The sequence below is a fragment of the Rana temporaria genome, chromosome 1, assembly GCF_905171775.1.
Source record: "Rana temporaria chromosome 1, aRanTem1.1, whole genome shotgun sequence".
Classification (NCBI taxonomy): domain Eukaryota; kingdom Metazoa; phylum Chordata; class Amphibia; order Anura; family Ranidae; genus Rana; species Rana temporaria.
The window spans coordinates 246178729-246192292 of record NC_053489.1 but is presented as its reverse complement, the minus strand read 5'-3'; the positions used below and the strand labels follow the sequence as shown (position 1 = coordinate 246192292).

General features: G+C 39.6%; 1 protein-coding gene across 1 annotated transcript; it reads right to left on the bottom strand.

Annotated features, from left to right (window-relative positions):
- Positions 1 to 7338: 7338 nt before the first annotated feature.
- LOC120940057 (olfactory receptor 11L1-like) lies at positions 7339 to 8932 on the bottom strand. The gene has a single exon (XM_040352651.1). The coding sequence runs from the start codon at positions 8896 to 8898 to the stop codon at positions 7912 to 7914; it is 987 nt and encodes a 328-aa protein (XP_040208585.1). The 5' UTR covers positions 8899 to 8932; the 3' UTR covers positions 7339 to 7911.
- Positions 8933 to 13564: the final 4632 nt, after the last annotated feature.

Genomic DNA, 13564 nt, shown 5'->3' with positions numbered 1-13564 from the left:
TGTTTACGTAAGTTTGGGGTGATCCAGAGTACGTTGGATATTGAGATAGGGTCGCATTCTAACGCTTCTATAGATGCCCATAGTGGTGTCTCGTGCGTTGCGTGGTATTTCGTTAAATTTGCTAGTTGTGCTGCTTGATAGTAATGTAAGAAGTTGGGATAGCCTAAGCCTCCGTTAGTCTTGGGTAAATGAAGGGTTTGGGGTTTAATTCTTGGTTTGGAGGAGCCCCATATGAAGGATGAGACTCTTCTTTGGAGTATTCTAAAATAGTAAGCCGGGACAGGGATGGGAAGCACTCGAAAAAGATAGAGTAGTTTTGGTAGAATTGTCATTTTGATGGCATTTATTTTACCAAACCACGACAGTGGAAGTTGGGTCCAGGATTTCATGAGGTTGGTTACTTGTTTTAGGAGAGCAGGGTAGTTAAGCGAGAACAGGTCGGATATAGCGGCTGTAAGGTGGATTCCTAAGTATGGGATGCTTTTGGTTGGCCAATCGAAGGGAAGACCTGATTTGGCGGCACTTAGTTCTATGGATGAGAGTGAAATATTTAAGGCTCTGCATTTTTTGGAGTTTATTGCTAATCCTGTAAACGATGCGAACTGATTCAAAATAGGGAAAAGGTTGGGGCCTGAGACCTGGGGTGATGAGAGGAAAAGGAGAATATCATCTGCGTATAAACATATCTTGTGTTTGATACCTCCCAATTCTATGCCTAGGATTGTGGGTTCCGTCCTGATCTTTTGAGCGAGGGGTTCTATAAGAAGGGCAAATAGTAAAGGGGATAAGGGGCAACCCTGTCTTGTACCTCTTTGTACATTAAAGGTATCTGATTTATACCCCGCGTATTTAACATACGCTTTAGGGTTCTTGTACAACTCTAGGATCCAATTTATGTAATTAGGTCCAAATCCCCATTTCCGCAAATTATATTCCAAGTAAGACCAGGAAACGGAGTCAAAAGCCTGCTTTAAGTCTAAGGAGACAAAACACGCTGGGATCCCTCTCTTCTTGGCTATGTGTGCAATTAAAGTTGCCCTCCTTATATTATCCCCTGCCTGTCTTTTGGGCATGAACCCTACCTGATCTCTATCGATCAGTGACCCGATAAATTTATTTAGACGGCGTGCTAGTATTTTGCCTAGCAATTTGATGTCGGTGTTCAGCATTGATATTGGGCGGTAGTTTTCACTAAGAGTGGTGTCTGTGTGTGGTTTAGGGATCATACATATAGTGGCCATTAAAGACTCTTGCCTGAAGGATTTTTGTTTCAATAAGTCATTGTAGGCTTCTGCCAACCTGGGGGATACTAGATCTTTAAGAGTTTTATAATATCTAGCTGGGAACCCGTCCGGACCAGGTCGTTTGTTTAATTTTAGGTCATTAATTGCTACAACTACTTCTTCTTGTGTTATTATCTCGTCTAACTGTGATTTTTGAGCTTCGTTTAATTGCGGTAATTTAATCTGTGAGTAAAAGGATTCTGCGTCTGATTCGCTAAACGAGTTTGCTTCCGAGTACAGTTTTTTTAAATGTGAGCTGAATTTTTGTACTATTTTAATTGGGTTACTGGATAAATATTTATTTGCAATTTTTAGTCTTATTGGATTGTGGGTTTTATTAATTGAGTTTAGTGCTCTTGCTAAGTATGTCCCAGGTTTGTTGGCGTTTTTATAAAAAGAGTGTCTGGACCTAAGTAAGGTTTTGTCTGCGGATTCTGTGAGGAAGAGGTCGTATTCTAATCTCGCTTTATCAAGCCGGGCTTTAGACTTGGAAGTATGATTATGTTGGAAGGCCAGGAATGCTAAGTTGTGTTCTGTCTCGAGGTTTTTTGCCAGTTGTTTACGTTCGCGCTTAAGGGTTCCCAGTTGACGTTGTAGAATCCCCCTCAAGACCGGCTTATGCGCTTCCCAGAGTGTAAGCGGGGAGATTTCTGGGGTTGCATTTAGTTCAAGGTATTCTTTTAATCTGTGCTCAATCTCTGCACAGTAGATTGGGTGTTTGAGCAGTATCTCCGGGAGATACCATGTAGGATCGTGATTCTTTGGGATCGCTGATGCTACTGTGGTAATTACCGCGTTGTGGTCTGACCAGGGTATGGGAATGATGCTGGAAGTGAGCACCTCCGGCAGCATTCCCGTTGTTAAAAATATGTGGTCTATACGGCTAGAGGATTGGTGAGGATTAGAGAAATATGTATAGTTGCGTTGTGTTGGGTTGGTTTCTCTCCAAGAGTCCACTAGATTGTATTTGGTTAAAAGATTAGAGAAAGTCCATTTAGCTTGATTGCTCGGAGGGGAATAGGGCGTTTTGTCAAGGAATGGGAGGAGGACCTGGTTGGAGTCCCCGCACACAAATAGGGATCCCATCTTATGTGCGTTGATTGTTTGAAAAAGGTGTGACATGAATGCCAATGGGTTGATGTTAGGTGCGTAATAGGACACGATAGTCACTTCCGCGTCCATAATGTAACCAGTTAAAATTATGTAGCGGCCCTCTGGGTCCTTGATTTCTGACTTCAGAGTGAATGGTGTAGTTCTGTGGAATGCTATCAAGGTACCTCTCTTTTTAACAGAAGCAGATGCAGTGTATACTTGTGGATAGGATGCATTATAGTATTTTGGGGTAGCTGTAGGGGTGAAATGAGTTTCTTGCAAGCAAATCACGTGTGCTTTCTTGGCCTGAAAGTATCTAAATGCTTTTGTGCGTTTTTGTGGTAAGTTCAGACCATGTACGTTAAGTGACAGTATGTTCAACGGAGCCATGATAGCCAAACCAACATGCTTTTCTTACCGTGATTCCATGAGCTGTTTTCTCCCGGCCTACTCCATGCAGACAGATGTGGAAGAGGGAAAGGAGAGGGTTGGGAGGAAAATAATGTAAAAAGAAAATGAGAAACATTACTACATGTTATAACATTAGGCTTTAACGTTCTAAATGCGCATTCAAGTAGGTCCCTTGAAGGGCAAGGTGTGACCCCCTCAAGGGAAAGGGTGCCCTTGTCTGATCCCCGCATATTATTGCGAGGACCAGAGGAGAGCTCAATGAGGCGCATGTAGTATCCGTGCAATGGAGACCCGCATACTGAAACATGTTTAACTTATCCATATGGATACCTATAAGTGATTGCTGTAAATAAACTGTTGAGAACTGAACGAGCTGGCTTTGCTCCTGGGCGCAAAATTTGAAATGTATGGGGGGCAAGGAAGACTGCCGCTCCAACCACAGCAGATTTATGCCTCTAAATTCTAATGTAATTTTAGTAAAGTGGTAGTATTAACGGAGGTTGGGCAAAGCATGCGACAGAATGAAGTGAACTAAGTATTTTTGTTGTGGTCAGTAGAGGGTGCTGTGGTGTTTTGAAATTTTCTCGCCAGGAAATTAATAAATTAAAATAAGTGTTACCCGGACACTTGCTCTAGGAGTATCAAAAGTGGGGTGAGGGTTAAATCCAACTGTAAGTTCATGTAATGTGACCTGTGATGAATATGGGGTTACCCAAGTGGTCACGTTTTGGGGATGAAGGGAGTGATAGACATGTAAGCTTAAATTACATATATAAAAATAAAATTAAAATGCAAGTGATAATGAAAGATTTTCACTCTCTCAGGTTCTGTCAGTTCAGGGAAGCTACATATCTGTGAGGAGAAAGAAATGGAAGAGTCAGAGGATTTTTGCAAGGGAGCTTCAGTCCATTGTGTCCTCTTGATCCTGGGTGTGTGCAACGAATCTGCCACGTTTATGTGACTGCTGTATGCCGTTATTGTGCTCCTGGTTAGAAGGGCTGTTGTGTGAAGAGGTAGATGCTGCTCTTCTGCGAACCGTATTTGTTGTAGTGGATCCTTCTACAATCTTGAAATCCAGCAGGGCTTGGCGTAGCTGCTCCGGGTTTCTGCAGACAATTTTCGTTCCCTGAAGTGTAAATCGCAGGGAGAAGGGGAAGCCCCATTGGTATTTTATATTGTGGCGCTGCAGCTCCAGCAGGAGAGGTTTCATGGCTCTTCTTTTTGCTATAGTGAGCTGTGATATGTCTGCAAAAATTTGGTATTCATACCCTTGGAATGACAGGTTCTTTTTGTTCCTGGCAGCTTCCATTACTTGTTCCTTTGTCTTGTAAAAGTGGAACTTGGCTATTATGTCCCTAGGTGGACCGTCAGTTTTTCTGGGTGCGAGTGCCCTGTGGATCCTATCCATTTCCAGTCTTTCTACCTCCAATCCTGGTATTAGCTCTTGACATATAGCCATTGCAGTGCCCTGCAGGTCTATGACTGACTCAGGGATCCCCCTGAATCTAATATTGGACCTCCTGGCGCGATTTTCGAACTCTTCCAGTCTATTCTGCAGCACCTCATTTTCTTCCTTAAGAGAATCTATTTCTGTCAGGCAGTCTTGTGTATATATTTCTACCTCTTCCATTTTAGTCTCCAGAACTTCAGTACGATATCCAATTTCCCTTATCTCTCTTGTGAGACTAGTTGTAATTTGGTCTGAGGTAACTTTTAGGGCTTTATGAAGCATTCTTTCAAATTGCTTCAGTAATCCTGAGGGGATTGCTAAATCCTGGTTACTAGATGGTGTCATGTCTATGACCTCCTCCTCCTCGCTTTCTGAGCCCAAGTCACTATGTGCTGGCATTAGTTTTGCTGATTTTGTCAGTTTCTTTGTCCCCTTCCCTGAGGTGATTTTGTCTGTGGAGCCTGGCGCCTTTTTAGCTGTATTTGCTGTCTGCTGCGCTCCACAGCCTAAGCCGTTTTTATTCTTGCTCCTTGCTCCCCCGAGAACCATTGTATATTCAGGGGGTGTCTCTCACCTCTCAGGGAGATGTGTCCGTGTTCCTGCCCGTATTCAGCTTGATTTACTGGTGGTTATCCACGGGTATTCTCGTACACGGAGCGGAGCCTCAGCCTGACATGTCCGTCCAGCTGAGCCCCGCGCATGCGCCTCCCCCTTCTCCTACATTCCACGTTCTCCTCCACCAGCCCCATCTCCTCCATCCCATATGCTCCTCCTCTTCCAGTCCCACCCCCCATCCTATGTCCTGGTCTTCCAGGAGGATAATTCTGCACAGACATAATGACAGACACAATCAGCAGTGTATGAACACAGGGTCATATCCCAGGATCACACTATAGACATTCAGAAACCCGTAATTTTAAATTTTTATTTTAGTTGTGGAAGGAACAGTGAAGGGTTAGAACCTGCTCCCCCTCCCTCTTCTGCTAACAACTCTGGTAACTTTTTTTCCTTTCGGTTACCAGGACAAAGAGCTCCTTGTCCCAGTGACCCCATATGTAAAATCCAAAAGTTTGAGTTGTCCCTAGAAATGAAAAACAAAGGAAACTTCCAATGGTGAAATATGTTTTGGTGACAACAGGGGAATATAATATATATATATATATATATATATATATATATATATATATATATATATATATATATATATATATATATATATAAGGAAAATAATCGCTGGCTATTTCCTCGCAGGAAAATACCCCCACTTTCTGCCCTGGTGACACCAAGACAGAAAGTGAGGTTAAATCTCATGTTGCCGGGAAACGCCAAGCTACCTAGTAGCTACCGTAGCTGGACCTCAGGATGCTCGGGCCCCCTACATGTACTGTATATGGCCTGTCCCTCCTGATGGCAGCCCTGGGGATGTTCCATTTGGCCAATAAGGATCATTATAACAGTGGTAGGCCATGAGGTGCTAGACATGTGCGGTTTGTTTAGTTCCAAATTAATATTCAGACACATTTTTCATTATTTGGAGATTCGGATATATCCGAATACCCAAATTACACTATAAACGTAGTTTACCGAATGCTCTGAATAACTAAATGAAATTTATCCAAAATTCAAATTGAATTTTACATTGAATTCCAGTCGAACTGTAAACATGTTTCTGAAATCAAAGACTGTGTGTTATTAGAGTACCATTTCAAAATAATGCTGTTTTAGTTAAGAAAAAGGTGATTTAAAGAGTCATTGTAATCATTTGATGAAGATTTTTCTTTTGTTTGTTCACTTTGCCACATTGGAATAAAAAAAAAAATATCGAAAGGTTTCGATTCGCTCAATTCGAAATTGATCAATTCGAACAAATTCAAAACTAATTCTGAATACGAATCCCGAATATGAAGTGAACGCATCAACTGAATTCAACTAAACTAAAGAACTAGATAAACAAATCTAAACAAAACAGAACATGATTTTTTCATCATGCACATGTCTAATAGAAGCATGCAAGAATTGGAAGGGGTGGGTTCAGTGTAGGAAACTAGAATGTGTCAAATTCCACTGGTTAGAGCAGCACAGGATTCAAGGTACACAGCTAGAGATAAAAAAAAAAGAATGAAAAGTATATTCTGGCGCCTTTTTATGCCCACATTATGCCAATTGGATATTGAAATAGTATACCTTCACTGTTAAAAATATCATGAATTTCTATTTTATTGTACCAATTTCTATTTCATCTCCAGTTGCAATGACTCAATTTTCAGCTATTTTCAATAAACACCTCAACGAACCTTATCGTTATTACTAGTGAGAAATTCTAAACTTTGTGATCATATTTGTGAATCTCCCTGTACTTCTGCAAAATACATTTGTTAATAAGGTTACACATGGGTGTTATAGCATGATAATGTATCTAGAACAAAATGTGTTCTAAATTTAAAATAAATATCACTGTTAAATTTTATTATATTTTCTAAGTTATGTTTTCTTCATCAATAATTTTATAAATTTTTTATTGATTCTTAAAAAAAAGTATAATGTATGTTTAAATGTTTTGTGAAAACTCTATAACAGCTCACATTTAACTTTATCATTTTAAACAGGTTTAATGTAAGACAATGTATAATACCTTATAGACTTGACACTTGTTGACTTGTAAATGTAGTATGCAAACCATAATAATTAAAATAAAAATCAAAACATTTTAAAACATTTCTTGTTTTCTTTTTGTCTGATACGTATGAAATATTGCCTATGAATATTTTGTGTTATCCATTTCAGACAGCAGCTGTGGCTTTTGGTTCCATTTCACATTGTCTTGTCTATTGGTATCTTCAAACAAAAGCAAAAGACAACAAGCCCAATAGCTCAAACTGAAATATATATATAAATATACATATCCCACAGCTTGCTGTGTTTTGTAGTGCTTTTATCCTTTTTCACCATTAAAGGCTACCTTACAAGGTTTTTCGGTGTGTGGCTGTCCATATACCCTTTCTCCCTAATTAACCACTTGACCTCTGGAAGATTTACCCCCTTCACGACTAGGACATTTCTTGGGTTAAATGTGTGCCTAGCCAGTATTTGTGTTTGCTGTGCTCCCCCCCCTTCAGAATGAAACCCTGCCTTGTTTACACAGGCAGATCTTCGTTCTGTGCGTTTTCCTCTAAAGTAGGAAAGGACAAAATGTTACATCAAGTGTTTATACAGGATGAAAAGCTGGTCCTTCATAATGTTTGTGTAAAATCAGAAAGACCCAAGAGAGAACAGACTTAAGCTGGCCATAGATGATCCTGGGCTGAAGGAAAAAAACAAATAAACTGATTTATCCATCGCACACGTGAGGTGGATTAGTTATCCCTCGACTTGGACATTGTATTCGGACAGCAGGTTTTTAGGATAAACTGATCAGCTGTAGCAGCTGATTGGCTGTGGTCAGTGATCAACAAACAATTTCCAGCTTTTCCATTCAACAGAAGTTGATCTAATGAATAACTTCTGTTGAACAGGGATGGCCACACACGGATCGAAGTTCAACCGGTCCCTGTTGATCCAGCTGAATTTAAATCCCTCTATGGCCAGCTTTAGTTGTTATTTGTTGTGTTTTGACAAAAAAATTTGTATATAGGAATTTTGCTGATGCTGTAAGTATAAAGAAATGGCTTCCAAAAATCAGAAAATGCAGCTTATATTTCTGTGGACTGAAAGATTTTTTTTTGTAATGTCTTGTAATTGTGGTAGCATTCTTCGTACAATCTTTTTAAGTGATCCTCTAACTTCTTTGTTTCTTAGACTATAGATGATAGGATTTAGACCAGGAGTTATAACAGTGTAAAAAACTGAGACAAATTTCTTCATATGAGAAGAGTAGTTGGAGTGGGGCCGGACATACATAAATATCATTGTTCCATAATAGAGCAATACTACAGTCAGGTGAGCTCCACAAGTGGAAAAACTCTTATTCCGCGCACTGTTAGATTTTATTTTAAGTATAGAGATCACAATGGATAGATAGGACACCAAAGTCAACATCAAAGAGCCAAACAGCACAATGAGAGACAGAATAAATATGGAGATTTCTGTAAGGTAGATATCACTACATGAAATCTCCAGGAGAGGTGGGATGTCACAAAAAAAGTGATTTATCTGGTGAGAGTCACAGAAATCTAACTTAGAAATAAGCAGAGAAGGAATTAGACCTGTCATCATTCCAGTTACCCATGAGCCTGCAACTAGCTGGAGACATGTTCTGGTGTCCATCAGTCTTGAATAGTAAAGAGGTTTACAAATGGCCATGTATCGATCATAAGCCATTGCTAGGAGCAAGTAACACTCAGTGGCTCCAAATGAGACAAAGAAGAACAGTTGAGTCATGCATCCAGCAAAGGAGATGGTATTGCTTTTTAGCAGTAGGTTGACTAAAAGTTTGGGCACAATTGTAGTTGTGTACCATATCTCCAAAAAAGAGAGATTGCTCAGGAAGAAATACATTGGAGTCTGCAGAGACTGATCCATGATCACAACAGTTATAAGGATAAGATTTCCACTGAGGGTTACTAGAAAAATAAGAAGGAATACAATGAACAGAGGGATGTTAGTGTCTGTAACATTTAACAGTCCCACAACTGTAAAATCATCTTCACTGCTCTGGTTGAGCATAGTGCAGGAGGACAAACCATGTAGCACCCATCCAAATGATACCTGCAGGGGAAATGTAAGAAAGTTATATAGCAATCGTCAGAAAGGTTAATTACAATGTCCATATATATATAAGGAGTTTCTGCACTACCTTTGGCAATTTAGGGTGCAACTTGCAAAGACATCTGTGTATGAAGCTGCACAGATGTCTTCCAAGTTGCACCTGAAGTCGCAGTGACATTTTCAGACAAAGTCACACAATTTCAAAGACACATTTAATGTGAATGAGGACTTACTGCTCTGTTTATAAGCACCTGTAAGGCCTCGTTCACACTGGGCGTAATAATCAGTACTCCCATGGAGGACCATGTTAACCCACATGGGGATAAATAGGTGTTCCATGCATCCACATATAGGCAGTCCCATAGATGTAAATTGGGATGCATCAGCTGCCTAGACACAGCCGCTGCTCCCAATTTGACATCAGTGTTGGTGCAGGTGCATGTCCCTGAATTCACACAGTGTGAGTTTGTAGATATGCATCCACATAGCTGTGATTTCAGGAGCAGCGGCTGTGTACATGCAGACACTGCTTCCCAATAAACATTAATGGGACAGAATACAACAGAACGCCTGTGCATTTCCATGCGGGTAAACATCGCCCTCCACAAGACCTATGCTTTTGTGCACCCTGTGTGAGTGAGGCCTAAAGTGTATACATAGAATCTATTGTATTCTATTTGAGTCAAAGTGCTGTTTATTGTTGAATTAAATAATCCAAAATGTATTTTAACTGAATTGTGACTCTGTTGTAGGTTGCAAACAGGATAAGCTTATTGAACTCAATAAATTATTTATTTTTTAAGGATATTGTCTATTTCTGTGTAACTTTCAAATATAATATTCCCTAAGGTAGCATGAGTTAATGAATAACTAGTGGAAAGGTTTTATGTTTCTTGAAATGCTGTACAGCACAGGTGTCAAACACAAGGCCTGTGGGCCGAATCCGGCCCTCCAGGCCATTTCATGTGGTCCTTGTACTTATCCAGCTTCAGGAGAGCTCCAGACCTCCTCCAGACCCTTACTTTCTGCTTTCAAGCAATGCATCTACAATGCATCTAGCTTCTACCCAGCAGCAGCATAAGTAAAGGGGGATGCACTGTGATGTAAGGGAGAGTGGGGGACTCAACTTCTGATGGTGGTGTGGCTCTTGACATCTAATATATGGAGAGGGGATGCGCTGGACATCTAATCTTACAGATACAACCAGCCCTTTTGAGGGCAATCATAATGCTGATGCGGCCCACAATGAAATTGAGATTGACACCCCTGCTGTACAGTACAAGCTGTGTCTTTTGAGTGTAAAATCAGAGAGTAAAATTGTGTTATTTAGTGGGCCATTATGATGTCTGTATATGCTGTCATTCACATGATTAATAAAATCTTTATTGATCAGGCTGACCTTTTCCGTCATTCACCTATATCAGTTTCTTATTAAATTTCAGTTTCCTTATCAAAATATTATATGCTCATCAATTTCACATCCCTCTAACTGCTATCTCCAATACCATTTTATACATATACAACATCCAATGAAACATTATGGGGATTATTTACTAAAGGCAAATCCACTTTGCACTACAAGTGCACTGCAAATGCACTTGAAAGTACACTTGGAATGGTACCTCGTACCAGAACGCCTTTCCAAAATGTACCCTGGTGACTCGGCCTCCTGCTTCAGGGGTTGTGGACAGGTGGGTACACCACTCGATGTGTGGTGGACATGCCCCAAGGTGCGCCGTTTCTGGATCAGGGTCCACGCGCTTATTCTTTCGATCACAATGGTAAATATCATCAAAGACGCCTCAGTCGCCCTCCTAAACAAACCAGTGGACAATATCCCCAGACACACTCAGACTTTGATATTTTTCATATTTTTAGCTGCTAAAATAGCTATTGTGGCAGCTTGGAAAAGCCCCATTGTAGACTTAACATTATTGAAACGTAAATTAAATTGGATCATGTTAAATGAGAAAATAGTGAGCATTTTAAATGATAAACAACCCCTTTTCGAAAAAATTTGGTCTCCCTGGCTCACTTACCTACAGGCCCCTAAGACATAAAAATACCTTTTCACATGATCGATCGAATATTCTCGGATGAACACACCCTTCTCTCTTCTTTCTTCTCCTACTTCTTCTTTCTCCTACTTCCAGTGCCTTGCCCTTTTTTTTGGTTAACCTGGACCTCTTCTATAATGTTGTTGACTATAGGTTCCCCTACCGGGGACAACTAGGTTTAATAAACAATGAAAGTATTTTACTTGTTATGATTTCAAGCTGCCCAGATTCTCTCGCTGTGAGATTGCTTGAACCGGAATCCTACGCAACGACCTAGTTATCCTAACTATCTGAAACATGTGTTGCCTATTGGAATGTCTTTACTATTGAATACTGATAGATTCCGAGGTACTTCAATATTTGGATATTGGTCACTGATTGACCTCCAGCATTGGATATATTATGTAGAGGGGCCGCAATTCAGGACCTATCCCATGAGTTGGGTTCATATTTGTTTTATATTTAGCATAGCATTAATTTGTTGCATTGTTGTATTGCTTCCATGCTTGGATGCTTGTTCTTTTGTTAACCAGTATAATTTCACTATTTTTACTTTACTATGTTTTGTTTGTTTATTTTATTTTTTTTTCTTTATTTTTCTCTTTACGACTTAATACGTGCAGAGCAGGCGAGGATTGTTCGCTGCTCTATTTGATGGCACTTAAACTCTTTACTTAAAAGACTAATACCACTAAAACCATTGAAACAGAAAGTGCACTTGGAAGTCCAGTCGCTGTAGATCTGAGGGGGACATGCAAGGAAAATAAAAAACAGCATTTTAGCACATGATTGAATGAAAAAATCAGCAGTTCTTTCCCCTAATTTCAGATCTTCCCCTCAGATCTACAGCGACTGCACTTCCAATTGCATTTTCAAGTGCACTTGCAGTGCATTTGTAGTGCACTTGTAGTGCAAAATGGATTTGCCTTTTGTAAATAACCCCCTATGTCACAATCATACCTGTCTCTGATCAGTTTTTTGGCATGTGTAACATCTATCGCTCAGCAGCACCTTATCACTTTTTTTTTCTGTCTCTAATTAATTCCCATTCATAGTTGAATAGCTGTGATCATTAGCTTGTTTTACATCTATTTTAATTTGATTTAATAAAAAAAATCATGAATATTAGTATTAAACCCCATGGTGTCAGTCTTATGCTAACCCCTTTTCTTTATTTTATTAAGATGGCACATTTATAAACAAGTACATGGACCCAGATTGCAAACAGTTTGCATGCTTAGCATGGCACTAAGACATTGTTTCTCAACTCCAGTCCCCAAGGCACCCCATCAGGTCATGTTCCATTATTTTGCACAGGTGTGATGAGTTTCACTGCCTTAGTAATTATCACAGCCATTTCATCTGAGGGAAATCCTGAAAACATGACCTGTTGGGGCGCCTTGAGGATTGGAGTTGAGAAACACAGCACTTAGACAGTGACAACCATAATTACTCATGATAGCAGTGTGCTTGCCTTTTTTTTGTGAACACATCCCAAAGGAAGAACAAGTGTATAGGCCCATCTTGCAAATTCAGCATTAGTATAGTTATATTTACCAATCAATTTAAGGGGAACCCCATGCCATGCAATTTTGTTTTAGAAATTCATTGTACAGTGTATTGTTTCCTAATACCATGTCACATGAACAAAACCCTCTCCCTGCTAAACAATATTTTAGAATTGTTTTTTATTGCAATGGTACACATCCCCCTTGAGATTTTTACAGAAATAGCTCACCTATTAGCCTTGAAAATGTCAGGAAGAAAAAATTGTCTCCCATTGGTTGCAATCACTAAGTTAGAAGAACTCCGGCAAACCTAGAACCTGGGCAGATTATTATCATCCTATGCAACCCTTAAAGGGTCACTAAAGGAATTTTTTTTTTTAGCTAAATAGCTTCCTTTACCGTACTGCAGTCCTGGTTTCATGTCCTCATTGCTCGTTTTTGCTCTGATGTTGCTGTAATACTGCTCTGTTGTGGACACTTCCTGGTTGTCTGGCTCCTTATGAAAAAAGTCATGGGAGACTTTAGTTTCGTTTTCCTAGCCATGACTCTCTATGGCACTGTCCAGCACAGAGGCATGAAATAACATGCAAAGACTAAACTAGTTTCAGTTTTGTTTTTGCATCTAGGAGGCACATTATATGATTGCTTTTTATCTATTTTTAATAATTTTTAAAAGGAATCAGTTAACTATTATGTCTCTATACCCTGTAAACAGTCATTTCAGCAAAAATTTGTTTTCCTTTAGTGATCTTTTAACTACATGACCTAATAAAGTGTAAACTAGAGAACTCATATGCAGGGTTCAGTTAAGAAAAAGTCCTAATAATTCTGACAATTAGCAATATAAATGCGCCAAAAAAAGCGTCATGCACCTCTTTTGTGTTCGATTTTCATGTGTAAGGCAGACCATTGAAATGAATGAGCTGTCCTAAAAATGAATCTTGTATCTACTCAGTTCCAGCAACCTGACACATTGAAAAAAGTTTTTTTTTTTTTTTTTTGGAGGAAACATTTTTTTTTTTAATAAAAAATTGTGTATAACATCTAATTAAACAAGGT